General features: G+C 46.8%; 1 protein-coding gene across 2 annotated transcripts in view; it reads right to left on the bottom strand.

Moving 5' to 3' along the window:
- Positions 1 to 22,187, bottom strand: part of LOC144178942 (neural cell adhesion molecule 2-like) — a 199,049-nt gene that overhangs the window by 7,078 nt on the left and 169,784 nt on the right. For both annotated transcript variants that reach the window (XM_077707096.1, XM_077707097.1), the window contains exons 6-10: positions 20,510 to 20,800; positions 13,554 to 13,841; positions 3,531 to 3,830; positions 2,701 to 2,826; positions 1,632 to 1,656 (exon numbers count right to left, since the gene is read on the bottom strand). In XM_077707096.1, the coding sequence (XP_077563222.1) occupies positions 1,632 to 1,656; positions 2,701 to 2,826; positions 3,531 to 3,830; positions 13,554 to 13,841; positions 20,510 to 20,800 (1,030 nt within the window). The remainder of the gene's footprint in view (positions 1 to 1,631; positions 1,657 to 2,700; positions 2,827 to 3,530; positions 3,831 to 13,553; positions 13,842 to 20,509; positions 20,801 to 22,187) is intronic.

The following is a 22,187-nucleotide window of genomic DNA, read 5'->3' as shown; positions in this document are numbered from 1 at the left end:
TCCGCATGCTTTCACATTCCTCCCAAAGTGGAAAGCGTCTGCACGCGCTAGAACCTGCGGCCACCGGCTTCACGAAAAGGACGTCTGTAGCCCGAGCTGTCTTGGGCTCCCTCCTTACAGTGCAGATGCACGTGAACTGTTTTCTTAGCATTTTTTTGCGAGCGCCACGTGCAAGCCTGTATGACGCCCGGCGCTGCTCTTAAAACGCGTACTCACGAGCGCGGGAAACGGTGGGAGTAACTAAGACTCGAGGTTTTAACAGAAGCCCCACACATTCCGGTCAGCAACAACAGCTCGGCTGTTAATAAAAACAGGCAAGAGGAATGATTTGATTTGATTGTAGGGTTTAACGCGCCGACGCAACGCAGGCGATGAGGCGCGCCGTAGTGGAGGGCTCCGGATTAATTTTGACCACCTGGGGATCTTTAACGTGCGCCGAAATCTCGTACACACGGGCGTTTTAGGCAAGAGGAATGAAGCCAGTCTCGCGAGAGACTTGGTGATTTAAAGCAAGAAAATAATCTCAGACGTGGTGACACATGAAAAACAAGGGCCGAGAACAGCCTGCAGTGATCCAACTTTGCCGAAGCATTTTTTATACGACCTGTCATGCCGCCCTTAATTTTTTATGGATTTGTTTCCCGGCGATCTTCATCTGCGTGTACGAGAAAAAAAAATCAGGCGCTCTGCTTTGTCAATCTCCTCAAAACTTTCTCCGGACATTTTTGTATGTTTTTTTTTAGATAAGCCGTTACGGTCGTTTACCTTGCGGCAGACGTCAAGCCTCAATCTCCGGCCACAAGTCAAGTCCCCAAGCTCCTTCGCGTGACCTTCTGACCTTACCCCCACGTGTGCGGAAGCGCTAGCATTTTTTTTAAGATCGCGAATGGTGGGGAGCAAGAAGTAACGCCGGCATGAACATATTCATAGCCTTAAGTGAGCGCTTGAAACGGGGAACCCAATATCACGGCGACATTGCTCCTGAACAGCCTTTTTTTCCACCTCATGCCCCTTTATAATGAACGGAGCAGCAGCGTCACGTGATCTTCACTTTGATCCGCGATACGCGAAGTTGTTTTCGACCCTTCGTGAATTCCTTGGCTTCGATCAATACCGTCAGTCCCTGCCCTTTAGGTACCCGCTGCAATCTAGCGAAGAGTGTTTATCGGTACGGGCCTCGGTTCAAGTCCGGAATATTAAAGGCTCTTAAAGTACCGCTCGTATTCCCGTCAAATCAAAGAGAATCCGCCCCTTCTGCCTTCGCCAACTACATAGCAGAACAGAAAGGAAGAGAGATGTACTTGGAGGTGAAAACGGTGACTCCGCGTATATAGTCGCAACAAATTTAAATACGTACTGGCTTTGAGATTGCCTCTTACAGTAGCTTCACTCCCAGCTGATCGAACAACCGTAGGGCATTGTTATTTGCGTATGCCTCTGTTGCCTTTTGCACGCAGGAAACCACAATCGGTATTGAAGGTATGCGCGCTGATTTCCAAGTCCTCGCGTACTCAGTTTGTGCCAAAGCTTCAATGTAAAGTGTGCGTTCTTTTTACCAGGTTTTTATCAGCGCAGAAATGCAAATGCTGCGGAGCCTATGTGCGGAGACAAAAACGAAATTTTCAACTCACTTTTCAGGACTCTCCTCCGTAGGCCCTTGAAGGGAAAGAAAACAAGAAAATTGCGGTCAAGCCTTTTCCATGCAGAGAAAGTTCATAAGAAAAAAAATACAAATGGAAGTTGAAACGAAGCTGCAGACCAAAGATAAAGCAAGAAGTTAAGCAGCGAACCAAAATCACAATGCCATGCATCTTATTCTAACGTGGCTTCGCGCCTGGCATTTGCGTGAAGGCTGCGACCCCTTTGTAATTTTGCAAACTATATCACTGAATATGCAATCAATAATACGGGAGGTATACGTAATGCAGGTCACCTTAGAGACGTCTATTACCATTAAAGTAATATTAATGTTTGGCAAAGGCGAAGCAAGAAATATCGATGTCTTGGCTACTCATCTACCATTTTTCGTCTTCGTGCTGTTTTTTTTTTTTTTTTTTAAGTACGTCATACCAACTCGCTTTTTCCTCTACCGCGAAGCCGCAAGCTGTTTCCGGTCTGATAATTCAGCCAAGAGTTCTGGAATTATGCCTTCCCAATAAAATGCGTAAACCTAACCTTGCGATATAATCCACAGAATTCCAAAGCCCTATCTTGAGGCGCAGTTAATGCACTAAGCTCAATGATATAAGTAATTTTTTTTTGAGGAACTTCCCTTTACGTCTTCGCGGAACGATGCGGCACCTGAGCCGTAGGGTGGTGCTAGGACTCAATTTGCACAGTCTAGGTTACCAGGTTGCCAATCTGTTACTCATTCGCTTTTTTGTTTTATTTGAAAAAAAAATTAAAAGAATAAAAGGCGACTTTATGGTTTTGTAATGAGGGCTACACCGGACAGCGGAGTCCAAAATGTCTTAGCCTGTCCGCCATTACGGCCAGTTCCAAACATAACGGTGACTGGGGAAACCATTTATGAGCGCACTCGTCAAATAAATACAACAAATTCGAGAGCAAAATTGAGAGCATACAAACTTCTCACGCTTTTTTTGGTTCATAACTCACTCACTCACTCACTCACACTGTCACTTAATAAATCAATCAATCAATCAATCAATCAATCAATCAATGCTGGCGACCGCTTACGCTTCTCGCTGTCGTCTCCGCGCAGTCGCATGACGACGACGATAACGATGGCCACCAGTACCAGAGCTCCCACGATGCCGATCAAGACACCAAGCACGGGACTCACAGATGTGATGTCCGTGTTAGCTGCGCAGGCCGCAGTAGGTCACACACACCATTAGCGCTATAAACAGGGTGGTCAGGTTCAGGCTTCAACAACACTCGACGACCTCCAAGAACGTTCATCTAACGTGCGGTTTAGTACCCGGTGTTTAAGTCAAAATGTATTTAATATATTTATTACCACCTAATTCAGCCGACAGACCTGTTTCATGAGTGAGGATACAAAATGTAAAGCCATAGCACGTAGGAACCGTTGCCGTGGGCACAAAGATACTGTGACATAAAATATAATGATACTAAAGACTGTCAAGGGCAGGGTTGATAAGAATGCCTTCAATTAGCAGCGAAAAAACGGTTCGGGTCAATAAAAAGCAGCATTCGATTATACGTAGAAACATATACTTAAATGCGCTAGTACGGGTGAAAAAGGGAAAGCGAAGGAGGTGGCGGGGGCTAGTTACGGAGGAAGGCTTCCCCAAATGGTGTAAATGCTTTGACAAGGACAAAAAGGGAACCCTGCAACAGGTAAGGAGGAAATAGTTCCCAATGTTCAACTGGGGGTAATTGGGAAGGAAGATGTTGTCTCCATGGATCTCGAAGCCCGCTTTTTGATTCAAGGAACAGCAATGCACACCACAAAGCCGTCAATCAGACTCCGCCCCGTACAAAGGACACGGTTATTCCGGTGCCCAACGTCTGACGATGCCGGCGCATATCAACCGACTCACCTGTCCTCCTCTCGGGCGAGGGCAGCGTGTTGGTGGAGATGGAGACGCTGTTGGAGCGGCCCTTGGAGTTTGAGCCGTACAGCACGAGGATGAAGGCCGTGCCCGGCGGGAGGTCACGCACGACGAAAGAGGCCCCCTCGACGGAACTCAGATTCCGCTGGAGCAGCTCCAGCGCTGAGTTGTACACCTCCAGGTGGAAGGTCTGCCTCAGACCCCCGTGGTCGCCCGGCTCGCACTCGACGGACAGCGAGGCCGAGGTCTGGTTGCTCACCCGGCAGTTGCGAACCGCCTCAGGGGGCCCTGCGTAATCGGAACCGTTCTCGCCTACCCGGTACATATATGGGACTGATTAACGCGAAATATTTCTAGCCTGGTCTTCAAACATGCATTTGCGTGATGTTGGCGCCTGAGAACTCCCACATTCGTCCGCTACCACGAGTGAACACGAAGGTGACAGCGCTTGCCTAACAGGCTGCGGGAACACGACCTGGCCCGGGATCCTTTCTGGAAGATGAGGGTTCCGCTGCACGCGGTCCCCATCAAAACCGTCTGTCGTGTGTAAGATGGTCGATAACTGAGATGCCGCACGTGTTTGCGCGGCCAGAGGAATTTCTGTTGCACTAGAGTGTACTCCATTTCGACAAGCGGCAGCGGCAGTTGCACGACTTCGTGCTTCCAAGGTGACTTCCTATTTTACCTAACATGCGATGGGATGTGATGTCACTTTCATGGGAGACTTTCCCCATTGGGGCGTCGCTTCACTAGAGGACTAGTAAAGCAAAGGTTCGGAAGACGTGTGAAGGCAAACGCAGGTAAAACAACGCTTCCTTCGATGATTAGCTGAGATTGAGAGGTGTGATCGGCATAGTAGGTAGAGTTAACGCTTAGAGAATTCCCCGCTCTTGAAATTATAACACTAATGCAGTTGCATAAAAATGTAGAATAATCTATCGGGGTAACCTTTGGGATACTCCTTACGGTATTACCTTAAGGTAAACACTGACACAGACCCTCTCACTTTTTTTGTAGCGAAAGCTACCATACGCTACTTCGGGCAGTGTTCGCGGGGTGGCCAGTTTTTCCCTTGAGAGCTGGAGGTGAAACCACACACCTTTCCGCCAGCGCTCGGCACGGGTCAGTGGACTGATGGCAGCGAGAGATAGGCAGCAGCAGATAGATAGGCGAGGAGGGAATGGAGACGTGCGTAGGACCCGTGTCGCCACCTTCCGGAAAAAGGCGTGCAGGCCGCCGCCGACGCGATAAGCGCGCGCCACAAAGGAAGCCCTGAAGGCCACGTGCGGCACAGAGCAGTGAGTGATGGAGGAAGACGAACATCAAGCGGTGGTCGCTTGTTCAGTGGCGAGGCTTAAGCAACGCCGTGAGGCGAAAAAAGATGATGAATAAACATTGCAAACATGTCTGTATATGATTACGAAACAATACCTCGACAAAGGGCCTAGCACCACGGCTGTGAATCTTTCGCTATCAACTAGGGTTAACCAAAGCTAAACCACACCAATTTTCTGGTTCGTTCATTGGTTCGTTTTTTCGCTTCCTGCTTTAACGTTTCGGGGTCCGTATCAGCGCTCGTTTTGAAGAACGACAATATGGTATTTTCCGAGGTGTTACGCGAACGCGTTTCTGAAGGATTTACCAACGTACATTCGTAATAGTTTGAAGGATTTCCCACCCTCAGTAACCAACGAAACATTAATGCTCTTTGTCGGACACTTTATGCGGTGTTTTGGAGTCGGTCTTCCGGTTTGCCACAGCATTTCTTGCACGCCTAGTGTTCTCACGCTCGTCCGTGCGGCGCAGACGCCCTTTGTGCTTCATACTCCCCCCCCCCCTCTAACCCCCTACACCGCGGAGCAATCAGAATGAATTAGTAAAATCTTTTAAGACAACACTCACAGAAGCCCGTGCATACAGAACACCGCTGGCCCCGTTCCCCTGGCCTCGCCTTCGCCTTGACGTCAACCGCTGCCATATGCCCGCATTAGCTCTCTCTTTGTCACATGCCCTCCACTCATGCTCGTGATGCTCCGCTGCTGCCCCTCTACGTCCCGCGCGTTTCTTTCCAAAAACCCTTGTAAGAGTCTTTCATTACTGTCAGTATGGTAAGGGTTAGGCGAAAAGGTCGAACGTTTCACGCACTTTTGCGTACTTTTAACGACCTTACTGCACACTACCGCCTACAGCGGCTAGTACAACCTCCCCCCCACAAGCCTCTTCCTCCACCCCTAGACAGATTATGGTGATAATTACAGACCCCTTCCTTCCTCCCCAGATCCGTAAGCCACCACATCTATCCCACATTATCATCATAACAACCATCGTCGTCGTCATCATCATCATCAGCCTATCTACGCCAGCTGAAGGCCGAAAGGCCTCTCCCATGGATCTCCACTAATCCCGGTCCTGTGCTAACTACGACCAATTTACCCCCGCAAACTTGTTTATTTCGTTTGCTCAACTTTCTGCCACCCACTGCCACGCTTGCCTTCTCTAGGGATCCACTCAGTTAACCTTAATGACCAAAGGTTACCTTGCCTTCGCATTAATGCCCTGCCCAAGTCCATTTCTTCTTCTTAATTTCTATTAATATGTTCTTAATACGCGTTTGTTGCCTCACCCACTCCGTTCTCCTCTTGTCCCTTAATGTTACACCTGTCATCTTCCGTTCCATTTCTCGCTGAGTCGTCCTCAATTTAAGTTGAACCGTTTTCGTGAGCCTCCAAGTTTCTGCCCCGTAGGTGAGTACCGGTAAGATTCAGCTGTCATACACTTTCTTCCACATTATATCCACTCCCAAAACTGCCCGGCATGTGGCGCTCGAGATGCCATGCGCCATTTGGGATGCACCTTTTTTTGCCCCAACTTCATTTACCCAACTTTCCTACTACCTGGTAATGGTGCACGGGAGCTCCTCACTCCAGCACAGCTCCTGACCACCACTAGGGATCAACATTACTTGGCACGCCTTCATCACCTAAGCCTCGGCAGAAATAATGTTATTCTCTTTCTCTCTCTTTCTCTCCCTCTCTCTCTCTCTCGCGCGCACGCAACACAATTTCCTGGAATTCGCCTTAACACTCTTTATGATACGGCAATTTGCTATGCACTCTTCATTCTGTCGTACAGGCTCGAGAAAAGCCGCCACCAAGTACAACGTGAATGTGGCTTTTGCTGCCAAAAACAAAGTGGAACGTGTCTGCCCAGCGGTTAACAGACTGTCAAGCAGCAAGGCTAGTAAACGTGCTAGGCGTTGCATGTACAAATTTTTGCAATGCAAAAAAAAAAAAAACGTTGTATACAAGATTTCGTTCACATGTGGGCACCAGTACGTCGGTCAAACGAGGAGATGCGTAAATGCCAGGCTCAGAGAACGTATGTCCAGCCTTAAAGGTCGGCCATACGCGCATCTGGCTGCGCATAGTGCGCAGTGCGCAACAAAAAAGTGCTCGCCATTGTTTGACCAAACGACAAAGCCTGGTCAAACAACAAAGGGAACATCCATAAGTCAACCGTCAGTAGCGCTGTCCGTTAAGGACATTAAGTGATTAGACGGCATGGGATAATGTTAAGTGTAAAATGTTTTTTTTTCTTGTGTTTGTGTCTATGATGGGATAGGTACAAATTTGATCATGGGCAGGTGTTATCAAAGAGGTTATACATGCGGTGAGTGATTAATAAAAATCCAGTTGTTAGCCTGCGCTTGTCATCGTGTCTTCTTTTATGCAGTGCTCGATTTTTGTGCGCTCAAGTAACAGTCGTGACTCCTTAGTATACGGGCTGCGTCATCTTCATTCATTTCCCTGTTACAGCGCAATTCCAGGAAATAAAATCGCCTCGTTGTGAAAGACCTGCTCGAGAAATGCGGTTGTGTGACGGAGGCTCGGTTTTTTTTTTTCTTGGGGGGGGGGGGCACGAAAAATTAGCAGTACCGTGACATAAAGGATGGCGTTAGTGGTCGCTAACAAAGAACATTGTAACCGTGTAACGCAACTTTGTAACATTCCGCTTGACAACCTAAGCCTAGGTTAGAGTTTTTGGCGAAATGAAGACAAATTTTCTTGCAACCTAAGCCTAAGCTGGGGTTTGTGGCACAATAGATGAATGGTAAAGTTTCGGTGCATTAAATGCCCGTCGCTCCGTACGTCGTGTAGGGCTGCCTCACAGGCTACGTGCGGCTCCGCTGCGAAAAAGCGGACAGCACGGGCAACGTTTGCAGCTTTGAAGGCTTTGCGACCTCATTTCAGTGAATGCCTTCCTGTCTGCCATAAGTAATCCATTTCGTAGACTTTTATTCTTGGGTCTACGTGCACTCAAGGCTTGGAGTAAATGGTCAATAAACCTACAATAATGTTAGGCATCCAGAATCTCCAAGCACAAAACACAAGCAGCTTCAATAAGCCCACAAGAATTTCCAATGGCTGTGTTGACCAGAAAAATCTATTCATAAAGTTTTTCCCATTCTCAACGCCGCACCACGTGACGTCGAGGACCGTACAGCATTTTCTCAGAAAAACAAGCTTAACACAATTTGAAGGCGTTTTTTTTTTTTTTTTTTCTCCTTTCCGACGGTAAGCTTCAGTTCCCTCCGCTTTAAAACCATGACGCGGGAAGGCAAAAAATTACTTCTGTCCCTGTTTCGAACACGGTCAACATAACCGAGCAGCGTATCTAAGCTCCGGACCTCGCACAATGCTGTCTACTTTGGCTAAGCCCGGTCCCCAAAAAACTTATTCGATTTCGTATCTCCCGCGTTCATCTCAGAAACCGCAAGCCGAGTACCAAGCAACGTGCAACGACTCGAACCATTTTGTGATTTCTGCCGCGTAGAGGGGGAAACAATAAGCCGTCGAGAAACACTTGTTTCGGCTTAGTGTAGAAAAAACTTCCCCCGAGAAAAGGGGCTTGGTTTTAGGCTTTTGAGTTGCGGCGGCCGAGTACCCGGCCGAAAACAAAAATACAATCTGGTGGCCGACCGCAGAATTGAACGACGACGCTGGCCTAGGCGTCTGAAGCGGCACAGAAAGTGCATCCCGAGCAGGGAGGATCCAATTTGCCCCCAAACAGGGCCTCTCAGTCAGCGGTCGCCCTACCGGTGCTTCAACGAGGCAAAGCGTCCAGACGTATCGCAGTTTCCTCTTTGTTTATGCCTTAAAATGGCGAATACTACTTCGGAACGGGAACTTGTAATCGCAAGCTTTTATAGCTCCAACGGTTTCGGTTCTTCGTGTTCAGCCTTCATCGCTCCTTCTCCTTACTATCCTTCCTAACTTTCGGGGATTTATCTTTCACGTTATCCTCCTTTTGCCCTTATCTCTCTCCTCTTTATGTATCGCATACACTTCCTCTCACCTTACTCATGTGCACCGGGTTACGCGTTCTTTTTTTATACACCTGCGAGCTTTTATCAACTGTGCACTTATATCTTTCTCCCTCTTTGGCTTCCCACGTACTCTTGCTCCACGGTTTCCCTTATACATAACTGAAACTTCGGTTATTGTGAGGTTAACGATGTTACGCATTGTACTGGTGCATGTAAAAAGCGGCTAATCATGGATCTCAAGCAATAGCGACAAAAGTGGGCTGCAGCCCAGACAACCGCAAGAAAAAAAAAGAGAAAATTATTTAAAGGCCGCTGAGCATAGCGACGGGAAAGTACGTACGTATGACGGGAACTAAAAAAAAAGACGCGGATCAAACCAAATAATTGAGCAAAAAGCAGGTGCCGGTAAAAAGGCCATTTGACGACGAGGGGAAGGAAAAAAAGGTAACAAGCGTAATCAAGAATAATCTGCTCGTAACAGCTCCCCCCCTGACGTTTACTAAAAACGTCACTTCGGCATTTTCCTTCCCTGTTTTGCTCATCGGCCAGGAAACGCCTGCGTAAGCTAAAATGGCGGCTGCTTCCGTGACGCACATGAGTGCGTATTATTAGTCGCTGCTTGGCAATGTCGAGAAGGAGGGAAAATAATACGGAGGAGGATGTCGGGGAGGCAAAATGGGGTTCGTGCAAGTACGACTAACCCAGGAAAGTAGTTAGCCTCTTTTCACAAGCAAAACGTAAAAGAGGGAGAAAGAAAAGCGCCTCGCGCGAAACAAAGCCACTGGGAACAAATGTTCTGGATCTTGGCTGTCTAACCAGAGCTAAAAACAGCTGTAGGCAGGACACCTTCATAAAGGAGACAGAGAGGACGGCGTCTCCGCAGATGTGCTTGAAGCAATGAATGGAAGAATGGCTGTGAAAAATACGGGGTTATCTTGATGGCTCCCCGTTAGGCTCATTGTTGCGCGGAAAAAAGCCGTCCGCCAGCTGGAAGCTGCGGAATACTGCTAAAATGGAAGGCAAGCTTCGCGCGCGGAGAAAGGCGGCCTTTCGTAAACCTTTCGGTAGGAGCAGAACCGTTACGTCACGAAGAGCCACGCAGAATTAACAGCAGAACGTTTCGTAACGATGCTGCTATTTATGTTCACCAATAATACTCATAGCAAAAACGTAGCTTGCCCAGTGTCAGTTTTGAGGCAACCATAAATATAAATGCTTCAAGCATTCACTCGTTCCAGCGCGCAGGAAAGGAACAGCGATGTCCGAACGTTGTATGAGCAGTCGCTCAGAGGGAAAAACGAACGCCACTAACGCGAAATCTTGCAGAAGATAGAGCATTCAATAATTTAACTCTGGACAGTCCAGCAGTTGGTTGTCAGCGCCGCCCAATGACTGAACTACGCGCGCACTCGCTAGCTAAGCAATGATCGGGAAAACTCCAAGCAGCGTAATCATCCTCGAATTCAAGGTTTTTGCTATGACAGACGAACAGACAAAAAAATTAAACAACCTTGTCACGATATCCAGAAAGCAAACTTGACTTCAACGCAGTGGTTGACTTATTAAAGCAGCCTTACGCACAGGTCGAAAAACGGCATGAATAAGCAAAGCCACCGCGCGTTTCAGAAGCCTCCCTTGAAGCGCCACGTTCAAAGTCACCTTTTAAAAGTAAGTTAGGCCCCCGCAAACGAAGTTAGTAAATGACGTGTTAATCAGCGTGAGCCACCTGGACGGCTTGACTCTTGCCCCAGTACGGGGACACATCCACTACGGTGGTTTCGAAGCACTCACATCAACCAGGCCCCTCCGTAGCCGGTAGACGGTAAGAACTTTAGGCTTAGCACCAAGGCAGTAACGTGACAGCCGCTTGCACAAGTAGTGTGGATGGAGATATTCAGCGAACTTTCCTCCATCTTAACATCCCCTTCCTCGCAAGTTTACCCTTGTTTTCGCCATGAGTACTAACCTGGTGAGCAGCGACATTGCTGCGGTCGGTGCCTACATCGTTCCGCGAGCACAGTTAGCGCCACGCTGCGCCGTGAGGAAAGGTGCGGGTGTGTTTACAGCCAGGTCTACACAGTCGTCGTTGCGCGTGGATTTTGCTTACAGAAAGTGCTTCATTTCCGTCAGCTTCATCCATTTCTTATGAGCTACGTGCGAATTTTTCAAACTCAGCTAAGCTACCATCGTAGTAGACTGCCGTACCAAAGCCTCGCGCAAGAACTCGCAGCAACTATTTTCCAGTACCAACAGCTTCCATCAGAAGTATGATTGGTTTTGCACTCCCTGGAAGACCGTAAAAGAGAAAAATTCGTTAAAACAGCTTTGAAAACGTAAGCTTACAATTCCAGTAGTTACCGATAACCATGCATATAGCTGGACGTTTCGTACGTTCCATCCATCAGTTCCAAAGGAGTATGGGTTGTGCGGCGTACAGCGTCGGCATTTGCAACGGGGTAGCCGCTCCCACCCCATTTTCTACGCCAGCATGGCTGCACCGCAGAGCACTTCTTCTCTAGAAAATGAGCTGCAGGTTAGCAAAGGTACAACGTTTGATTTACAGAAATCAAACGACAGCCTTTTGCGTGAATAAAAGCCATTGACGTCCGCCTAGACGCGGTAAAGCCGCCGCCTTCTCAAAATGTAGGTGAGCCTACGACGGACAGTACCAACAGGGCCTCCGTTCCACGCCTCGGGCAATATTTATGATCGACACGATTGACCTTACATTTAGTTCCTGGCGTTACATCGTATTTGCGCTCTTCTTTTGCGATTACTCCTCTTCTTATCACGTTTTTTCATACGGCTTCTGCCCCTTACCTCACTACCTCGATGAAAGGTAATGCCAATGACCCAGGTATCAATGAGGGATACAATATGAAAGCTATGGCGAGTGTTGTCTCTGTCACGTTCCTGCAGCGTCTGCGTCTGTTTTGTTCGTTCCTTCATGGTTGTATTTTTGTTTTTCCATTGTCTTTCTTGACCTCCAGCAGGCGAAAGCATGCCGCTGCAATGAATAGAAGTCCAGCAGTAGCGAGCGCAAGCCAAGCAACAGCGGTAGTGTTTCAAAACGCCGATGTTTAGTGTCATTGTTTTTTTACTCTGTTGTTTCGCCTTATCCCACCTTTCTGCCTTTGACAACGACCAGCAGTGGCTCGGTTGCTCCGACTGGAGCACTATGTAATTTCAGTTTACTCCTGCTTAACTTTTCGATGGTCCTATATACTTGGCTTAGTGCAAGTTTACCGAAGAGGCATCTGCACGTCGGAACTGCGCCACTACGCTTTCTGGCGTCTCGCGACGCTTGCTTCTTCTTGCTGTCTCTGCTGGACCCCTCGTCATTTAGGCACTGAAAGCCATCGGGTTTAGAACTGCTGACGCCGTAATCGGCAGCATTCCCACTTCCTCCCAAATCCCTCCTTGTCCTCTACAAGGGGAGTCGATGGCAACGACGATTGAGCACGGAATGTTGCGTTGGTTCGGTCTCCTCTGTAATTCTGGTAGCTACCGGTAAGGCGGCTGTCAATACGAAGGGTTGTTAGCTTTAGCACTTTTAGTGAGGCCTACAGCAATGCAGTGTATGTGAACACTTGTGCCTCTGACCCATTTTTTTGCGGGCTGTGCTTACCAGTCGCACCCCTCACCTAGCCATGTCCGTCAATCTTGCCAGTGACCATTCAGAGATATCGATTGCACTTTGGGACTTCGTACAAATATCGTTCATTATTTCTTTCTGTGATGTGACTGCAGTGCCGAGCGCTGCCTGCTTTAAAAAGGGAGCGCTCAGCCGACATCCGTAACAGTGTGCCCTGGGAGCACTGCAGCAGCAAAAGCTCTCGCGTTCTTCGGCAGGTAGCCCTACTACCTCAAGCGTGCGACGTTCACCCACACTGCACAGAATCCTCCAGAATACTAGTGACAAAAATTAGGGAATAACACTTCTCCTAGATAAGACTTTAAAGCTCCCTACAGTTTGAATGTTACTTTCGTATTAAACACAGACACAACAGGATAGTTACATGGTGCTTGCAAAGCAAAGTAGCATAGGCGTATTTCGTTTTTATATTCTAAAGGGGGGTCGGAAAAATACGCTACTGTATGGACCAGCATATATCTGTTGCCAGGCGGATGAAAGTAAGCACAGTTGTTACCATTATTCTTCAAAACGAAACAGTACACTAGTTGGCTAGCACCAAGTATATTGCCCGTTTCAGTGCATTTAAGCTTATTCTGTCCTTATTCACAGCTTCGAAGCTTGAGCCTGAGGTGAGGTAGATCTAAGGATTAGGTTAGGCGTGAGATGACGCATACCACATAGTTCAATAGGCATGCTGAGGTGGACGTAATTTTCCGGTCATCGATCTCAATTACGATGCTGGTCCTTACGTGAGGTGGAAAACACTGATTTTTAATTTAAAGTGAAGTCGGAGGTTGAGAATAAATTTACCACGATAAATGCCACATAAGGTAATTGAGGCTCCAGAACCGCATTTTTGAAGCCTAGTATTTCTCTTGCGACCAGATATGGTTAATGGTTGCATATAAATATAATTTTCAAAGAAGTGCTCGCGCGCGTTCTTGTCAAACCTATTTCAGCAATTGTACTATCAAAGTAGACTCATTTGAACGAAACGGACGGGATCTGTGCCGTTACTCGACACGGCAAGGAGGTGTTTCCTTCTCACCTGCGGGGATGATGTGGAACGCGCAGGGCTCCCGCTGGTTGCCGATGGCGTTGGCAGCCCAGCAGTAGAGAAGGCCGTAGCTGTGCTTCCAGCGCGGTCTGTACGCGGCCACGCTGCTGGTGCCGTTCACGGAGAAGCTCTTGACGTCGAAAACCTCCAGAGAATTGTTGAGCGACCACTTGAAGCTCAACTCAGGCGGGTCGGCCTCCACCTCACAAGAGATCTCGGCCTCTTCGTCACGCGCCACGCCGTACACTAGGTTCTGGCGCTTTTTGCACACCGGTGCATCTGAGGGAAAAAGAGCAAAGACAAAACGGGGAAGGTACTTTTCAGGCCACCACATTGGTTTCGGCGTTTCATTTTATTCTCTGTGTGCGAAACAAAAGTATCTTCTTGCCCTAGTCAACCTGATAATTTGCTCTGATAGCTTAAGCGGCGTCATTCACAACTAAAGTATCAGGCAGATTTTGCAAGAAAAGTCTATGCCTCCTTCTGTACTCCATAACGCGATCCCATGCACAGATATATTAGCATTTCACGTCATCCCGAGCGCGTAGTGAAAATTTGCTTCGGCAGCCCATTCCCAAACGCGCTAAATTTTATCTGGGTCTACTCCATGTTTTCTAGTTATCCCGTAAGACTAGGTGTTCAATTAAGTTTTTTTTCTCAAACCGATATCTTGTTTCTAAGCAGTAGAACTACCACCAAAGTGCTGCGTAATATTGAACGGCCTCTGAAGAACAATTAAAGTGCCGCCAATCTTATTTGTAAGCTGCAGGCGGGCACCTAAGTGCAACGGCGCTGTCCGTTACGTCATCCAGACGCTGGGACATGAAACCAAAGACTACCGTGGTAACAGTTTGGTACTCGGTTGAAGTCAACAGCTATATAGTTTAGTAAAGTGAGGTAATACTTCTGGTTTTTGTGTTGTAGCCAGGGGCTAAAAGCCAATGTGTTTAAAGAATTACATAGATTTCTCCTGCTACCTCCTGGCCAGGAATATTTACATAGGGTTGCGAAGTACATTTTCATTACTGCAGGAAATAAACGCTGGTTTAGTACATTGTAGGTAACACTAAACAGAGCATTCAGCGTAGCCAAACTTTCAACGCGCCTGCGACGCGCTCAGGCGTACCAGCTACTGCATTTTTTAAACGTACTGCCTTCAAATAACGAAGCACAAATATAACTAGCATCAGTCAACGAATCATACTCATCATACGGAAATTCTAAGAGTACAAGAAACAATGTACAATTGGCAGAATAAATTGGAACTTTAGCTAATAATGGAGGTATCCTGGCCTCAGAGTTTATCTAAAGGGACAGGACTATCTAAAAAACTCAAATATGTACATAAAAAAACTGAGCAACTAAGCCCTATTTTTATACACGTCAACAAAGAAGAGCCTCTAACAAAGCACGCGGAATTAACAGCCTTCGCCTAGAAGCAGCACGGATGCACGTGGCGTGTTCATAAAAATTGTTATTTCACAAATTTAATGTTATTATTCCGCGTTGACCTGTGTTGCAGTATCTGCCTCTTTCAGTGCCAGCTATCATACATGAAATTTGTGATGACAATAAGCGAGAATTATTATTTTTGCCAACGTTGTACTGGATTCTCCCCCTAAAAACTCCGTTTCCCATCTTTCCCTGCAGGAAGAGGTTGTTTGTGTGATGCTCATTTTAAAGCCAAGTCTTGGGATGACATATCAACATCCTTCATAGCAAACGTCGCCCCAAAAGTAACTACGACGGTATCCTGAATGATGACGCCTGTTTCCAGCGCAAATTTGCCGCATTCAACGGGGTGTTTGTTGTATTTACTTTGCTCGCGCATGTCTTCGCTTCTAGCACCGTTCCTCCTGGTAAACGATATCCAACGTCGGCGGGCAATATAAGAGCGGACCATATCACGCTTCGTCGTCTTCTGCGTCCCTTATCAGCGTTGTACTTACGGAGCCGTTGCACTAGGCCGGTCCATTCATTACACCACAGCCGAGAACAAACCGGCGAAGAGGGACTGCTGCTGTTTGGCGATTCGGAACACAAGAACAAAATGCCTTCGAGGAGAGCCATGCAATCAGCGCGGCCGTATATACTAAGCAAAAACATCGCGATGAAAGATATTGGGTCTGCTTCACGGAGACCACTGCCGCGGACGATGTTGTGGCAAAAGAAAACTGCCGATAGGGCGAAGGACCGCTTAGCTCATGTCAGCGGGCATGCTAAGTCTTGATCGATGTCTAACTCTCCGCTATCTGTTTTACGACCATGCTTAACGAGTGATGCGAAGAAAAAGCAAAACATATTACAGCAGGAGGAGAGCGCAGGATTTAAGGTTATCGCTGGCACAAAGCGCCACCGCCCGTTCTTTATTTACGGAGCACGCCGGCACGAGCTGCAGTGGTAAAGTGTGGTCCGCGTTAAGAGCCTCCAATGGATAAAGCATGTCGAAACAGGGCAAATAGTTGACGCAAAGTGACGGTTCGGAAGCGAAAAGATTGAAATAACTCAACCAGCTATAAGCACAATAGCCGCATCACCGCAATCGAAAGCAGCGCAAAAGATTGCGTGGATGAAAGAAGCTCTTCTTCGCGTTTCCTGGAACGTAGCATTAGCCTTCTCGAGTCTGCGGAGTGTTAGTGTTTTCGCAAGGAGGTAATCTCAATAAACAAGCAAATCCGGGCTGTAATATTACGAGGAAAAGTTCCCGATACATCTCCACAGAGAGTGCCGTAGTGGGAAGAAATGAACTCGCGTGCCATCAGCTAGCTCGATGTTCCTGAGGTCATGTATTCCATTCTGTTCGCAGAACGGCAGGAGCAAGAAAAAAGGATGTCTTCCCAGTAGTGGTGACGCAACATTATGGTAGTAACGCCCACTTCCCGGAGAAAGCTTTGGTCGGCTTATGATGTATGGGTTGCTGCAGCTGCGTACGAACAAAGAAAAACAACAGAGGAGACAAGACAGCAGGCAAATCAAAGCTCACAAAAGAAAAACAATATAAGCGACCTAAAAAACTGCTAAAACAAAGAGGAAACATCTCACGTTCTCGCAAGAAGAGCACGACGTCTCAAGTTCTTGCCGGCCACATTGTGTGCTACTCTCCAGTTGCCATAAGGTTCTGGCTGGTTTGTTTTTGTTAGTTCCTTCCCAGTAGCATCAAACGTTTAAGCACCAGGGAATAGCAGCGTAGGGAAAACAAAGACGCTATTCTCCATCGAAATGGTACCTTAGTAGAAAACCAAAACGCGAAATAGATGGCTCGCTGTGAGATCTTCCCCACGCGCATTGTATTCATCTCCCACAATGATCGCTTTGAAAGCCATTCTACTTCTTCCTTGCTAGTGTGGACGCAGTGGTAGTTTTCAAAGGCAGTTGGGTGTTGATAGCCACCATTTTAGTCGTCCCTGCTTAGGAGGCTGTTGCTGAATGCCATACTAAGGTCGCCAGAGAATGTGCTTGTAAGACAGGCTGCCTGCGAACCAGGAGTCCTTCCTAGTATGATTGACTGTATTTACAGTAGCCGTAATGCCATCCGGGTACGTTATTTTATACTGCACTAGGCCCGACCATGGCTATTTTACCGCAACAATCGGATGTTCCACAGTTCGCTTTGTTTTTGTTGCTGTTGTGGTGAGAATGCTTCACTGGAATATCAGAATTTCAACAAGAACTTTCTTGCTACTTTACTAATTATTTATCACTTACTTTTTTTTTTAATGTGGGCCCCAATAAAGGTTTCTTTTTTTTTTCTTCGCCTCGCAAAGCAAAACATCGTGAACACGAAACGTGCATTACATCAGGAAGGGCATTACTTGTTCACGAAACGCTAATATTTGCATTCTGAAAGGTTGGCTGTCATGAATATTCTTCTGTATATGCCACTGCAGACTTGTAGCAGTGCCAAGTCGTCAGACAAAAAATAGCTGCACGCGATGTCAGCCGTTTTTTATCTTTGCTCTTATCCCTGCCTATGAACGCACCGTTTTCACCAGTATGTATGTTTTTAAAGACTAAGCACCCAATTTACCCACATGCGAAAACTTCTTGAATTAAGGGCTTTTTCAAGAATCGTCTACGGCTGTATATGTGAAAAGTTCGCGATTTATCAAGTTCCTACTCTTTTCCATTTTTACGTTTAATTAAAAATGAACATGTCGACCTGGTCATTCGCCATTATTGTTATTTTTTTTGTCTCGAAGTTCTTTTCTATTGCACGCGGTTCGTCGTGGCGAGTGTTGAACAATAAATTGTTATGTTTTCAATTTTATACCTGGCTTGATATTCAAAGCATTAAGAAGGCAGTATGCAAATGAATACTGCGCCAAACAACACAAATAAAGAACATGACGAAGTAACAGTTCAACGCAAGTTTTATTTTAGCTTCGCACGTAACGTTTTCATGATTTGTTGTGAGTGAATGAGCACCCTTGACTGTCACCTGAAAAGTACCTTCAAAGAGCACGTTCAGAAGAAGTGAGCAAATAAGTCGCAGGATGATTCTGTAGTGTCAGAATTGGGGTAAGCTAGCGTCATTTATTATGCAAACGGCAAAAGGTTTACTTTAGCCGTACCTTTTAAAGGCGGAAAGTAAAAAAAACACAAAATTTGAGCTGCTGCTTACTTCCTCTCTCTTGTAAGTGTCACGGGTGAAGTTGGCGTACCGCTTGCTGGTACGTCAATTTCTTGTGGGTAAATTCACAATGCAATACGACACCTGCGCTCGTAACGCGTGTTGACTTAACTTGTCGCAGGCCTTTTGTACTTCGAAGCATGATCGCCATCTTGCTGCGGGTAGGAAGGAATTTAGATGAAGTGCTTCTTTGTATACGCAAACAGGATAAACGCTAAATATCGCCCAGTTTTCCAAGTGGAAGCCTCGTTGTTGAAAGACCAAACAAAGTCGTTAACGTGCATTGACAATGGGCCGGTTTAATAAACATATGTAGGGTGTGTAACGCATAAAAAGTACCAGCAATGAAGTGAAAAAGTCGTGCTGTCTTGCCTCCAAGTCTTTTCTAATCTTTTGCAGTATGCAATGTCCTTAGTGAGGTATGATTAAGTAACCAAAGTGTTCCACTCTATTAAAAAGACTTCAGTAGTTCCCGCCAGAATATCGGTGAGTTATGAGAACGCTTCACAGCTTTTAACGAGGCGCACCAAATTAAAGAATACGCAGCCCTCAAGCAAACCTTTCAAAGGATGCCCGTATTAGTGCCTTCTAGTTTTTGATCGTACAGGAAAACGTGACGCCTGAGCAGCAGCAGTCAAAAGCGAGCGCTTGTCACGATTTTAAACAGCGCCCATCCTTCATGCAGTATGTCCCAACCAACAATGTAAGATCTCCAACGTTAAAAGACTCTTTCTAAAAAATCTATGAGGAGTCTTCACTGAGCTCCAAGATTCTAAAGAGTGTTTGGAGCTTCCGGGTTTTGCTTTTTATGAACTCATTAAAGCCTTGTAATAAAAAAAAAACGTTCCTATCACACAATGCGAAGCTGATATTTCACGCAACCTCTTTTACAGTCAGATGTTTATGCATTGAGTAATCCAGAATTTCACTCTACCCTTCAATAAACAGTCTCTGGCTGCAACACCTGTTCTACTCTTCCGAGAGCCTCTACTGATCATCTGGCTGCAGTGCACGAGCCTTTAGCAATACAGCGGGCTGGGCAAGGTTAGCAATAATTTTTCTGCCTAATTCCTAATTTAAGAGACCATTCACAGAATTCTCTAACGGAAATTACCGCTATTAGTAATCAGCCTGTTAGATGGCCAGCCTGGTGGATGGTGATGGCCATAGCCATGGCCATCACGGCCCCGCGAGGCGCTGTCTCGATGAAGCTGGAACTTGGCGTGCTCAACTTCCGAACCTTAAGGTGTCTGTTATTGTCCCAGAATATTAACGCTATAATTTTCACTTCCTGTCCTAAGTTCATCTATTGGGAGTGCACTCGAGGAAGCATCTCCGCAGGTGGAGGGCTTTATGTTACCGATTAATACGGGCATGTTTAAGTGACGCTAACCAAGTTTGTAGCAGTTATAACGTATTAAGTGAGGTATAAAGTGAAAGTGAATGTAATATATGTTATAAAAATATCTATTATGTTTTATAAAGTTAAAGTATTTTCTAACTGCTAGGAAATGGTCTGCACCAAATGTGGGGTTAAGAATATAAAATGCGGTTACTAAGTGCATGTTTGTACTAACCCCTTTTTTTAAAGAATACAGTGACACATGGCCCCTTTAACGAAATTTGCAGCTCACCTTTCCCTTAGGAAGTTATCGAGTGCTTAAAACGAAAAACGGAACCTTTTGAATACAGCAAGCTCGTAAGCACGCCCTAAATTCCGAATTCCTAGCACAGTGTGCGTCATTCTTGCCGTTTCTTGATCAATGCCTCGCCTCGTAATGTGCCATACAGTTCACTGTAAACATAAGTCTGGCCCGGTTTTGTTTTCTTTTTCCAGATCTGTCTGGTATCCGATCGAACCACGTTGTCTTGGTGGATCCCTCACAGGGGCTTCAAGTGCGTGCGGATCTTGTGGGCCACTGAATCATAGGACCAAATCGGAGCACGCCCCAGAAAACTGCCTCTTTGTTTTACAAGAACGTGGCAAACTGCATGAAATGTTTCCTCCTCCTGGTCCCAATAACACTTCCTCTCAGTTTCCATTTATGTAACGCTGGGACTTTGTATGGAAACGCTTTACGGAGCTTTCTTTACTCTTACATTCCGCCCGTCAAGTCTTTCAACATGAAGTCGGCTCTCCCTCATTAAGAATACACGTACAGTGGAGCATGCTTTACAGACCATAATATGTTTTTGCCTTCAGAGCGGAGAGCCCAAGCACAGATAGCGGCTCGCTCACAACTTTCGCTCTAAAACACACGCCAATGAGCCACCATACGGTATTCGTGCAAGCGAGAAGACGAGGGCGGGGACTTACAGTGCACCCTGAGTAGGACGCGGTCGCTCTCTCCCTCGCCCTCGACGTTGGCCGCGACGCACTGATAGTGTCCGCGGCTCTCGCGGCGCACCTTCTGCAGCACGAGCGACTGGTTGCTGACGATGATGCCCTGCTTGAGGTTGCTGTAGAGCGGCTTGCCCTCGAACTTCCAGCCGACTTCGCTGACCGCCGGGTTCGCCTGGATGTTGCACTCCAGGTACACGTCCGAGCCCTCGCGGATGGCCTTGTGCTTCATGTTGGCCCCCAGCGATAGACTCAGCCGTGGAACGTCTGCGAATGAACGGTCATCCCCCCGTATACGTGACACACATGCCTGCACACTCTGCACTAGCAGCAACACGCACGCTCAGCAGAAATTCACCGGGTATCCCTTCGCTGCGAATGCTGTAAAAAGACGATAGCCTACAGCCGCCCCTGCCACGTAGGAGCGTCTCTCTCTCTCTCTCTCTCTCTCTCTCTCTCTCTCTCTCTCTCTCTCTCTCTCTCTCTCTCTCTCTCTCTCTCTCTCTCTCTCTCTCTCTCTCTCTCTCTCTCTCTCTCTCTCTCTCTCTCTCTCTCTCTCTCTCGTGGGTGTTTGCTAGCCACAATTCAATTTTCGCGCCTTCCGCTGCTCGCGTGCCACCTATTGGAATTTTCGTTAGTTTTCAACTTGGAGCGCCGCCAGGTGGTATAGACTCGTTGCGTCCTCTCTTTGTACTTCTGTGTCAAGTATTCTTTTAACTTTTGGACGAAGACTTAATTGAGGGACGGATGGACGTACAGATAGACCAATATTTTCGGGTTTCCCCAACATATCAACCCGGCCACTTCGAACAACGAAGCAACAAATGCGGCACATATTCTTATTATTCACGCAAAAGTATATTCGTTGCATGGTGGTAGCAGTACCTACACTCTTTAGCGGAAAAACAAAGCTAAACAGCAAATTACGCTGTGCTAACGTGCCGGACAAACTAAACAGCCTACCCTGCACTATGCGTCAGCACAAGTTACTTGAAATGACCTAATCCTTACGGGCTGCAATTCCACCATAAAATCACTGTTTGTATGTAAACTTAGTTTCAAACATACAAACAAATATAAAAAAGCAATATCAAGCCATCAGTGTCTGAGCTTCAGTAGTGAGAGACTGGGTGAAAATGTCCACAAAACACACCCTAAGAGCGAACTGCATTCGTGCGTAACAAGGAACCAAGCGGTGTTACCACAAAATGTATGTATTGAAAGCTCTATGAATACTGCATATTCCATCAATCACCATACTATTAGGATTACCGCTCAGATGCTTTGATATAAAATATGTATTTGAGTGGGGAATTGATACTTTTTGCAGTTCCTCAAAACAAAAGACCTACACGAGTTTTCTATATACAATGATGTCTTTGCGTGCGGGGGCCAGCGTTTTTTCACATCAGTCCTCAGTAGCGTGATAAGAGAAATCAGGTGCGGCAGTCCATTCCTGATGAGGAAAAGGGGGTGTTACTCGCACTCGTCAATCTCTCGGCAGTTACTCGTACACTCCATCACTCAGTGGTTACTCCACTCTTCTATAACTCGGCCATTACTTGCGCTTTTCACTCGCATGAATACCCAAATGAAAGCGGCAGTAATCCCGCTACTTGATAAGGGATAACACATCTAGACCATCTCATATGCA

This window comes from Haemaphysalis longicornis, unplaced genomic scaffold (genome assembly GCF_048455015.1).
Source record: "Haemaphysalis longicornis isolate Haplotype H1 unplaced genomic scaffold, Haemaphysalis longicornis Haplotype H1 scaffold_4, whole genome shotgun sequence".
Taxonomy (NCBI): domain Eukaryota; kingdom Metazoa; phylum Arthropoda; class Arachnida; order Ixodida; family Ixodidae; genus Haemaphysalis; species Haemaphysalis longicornis.
This window is presented reverse-complemented; position numbering and strand designations above follow the sequence as displayed.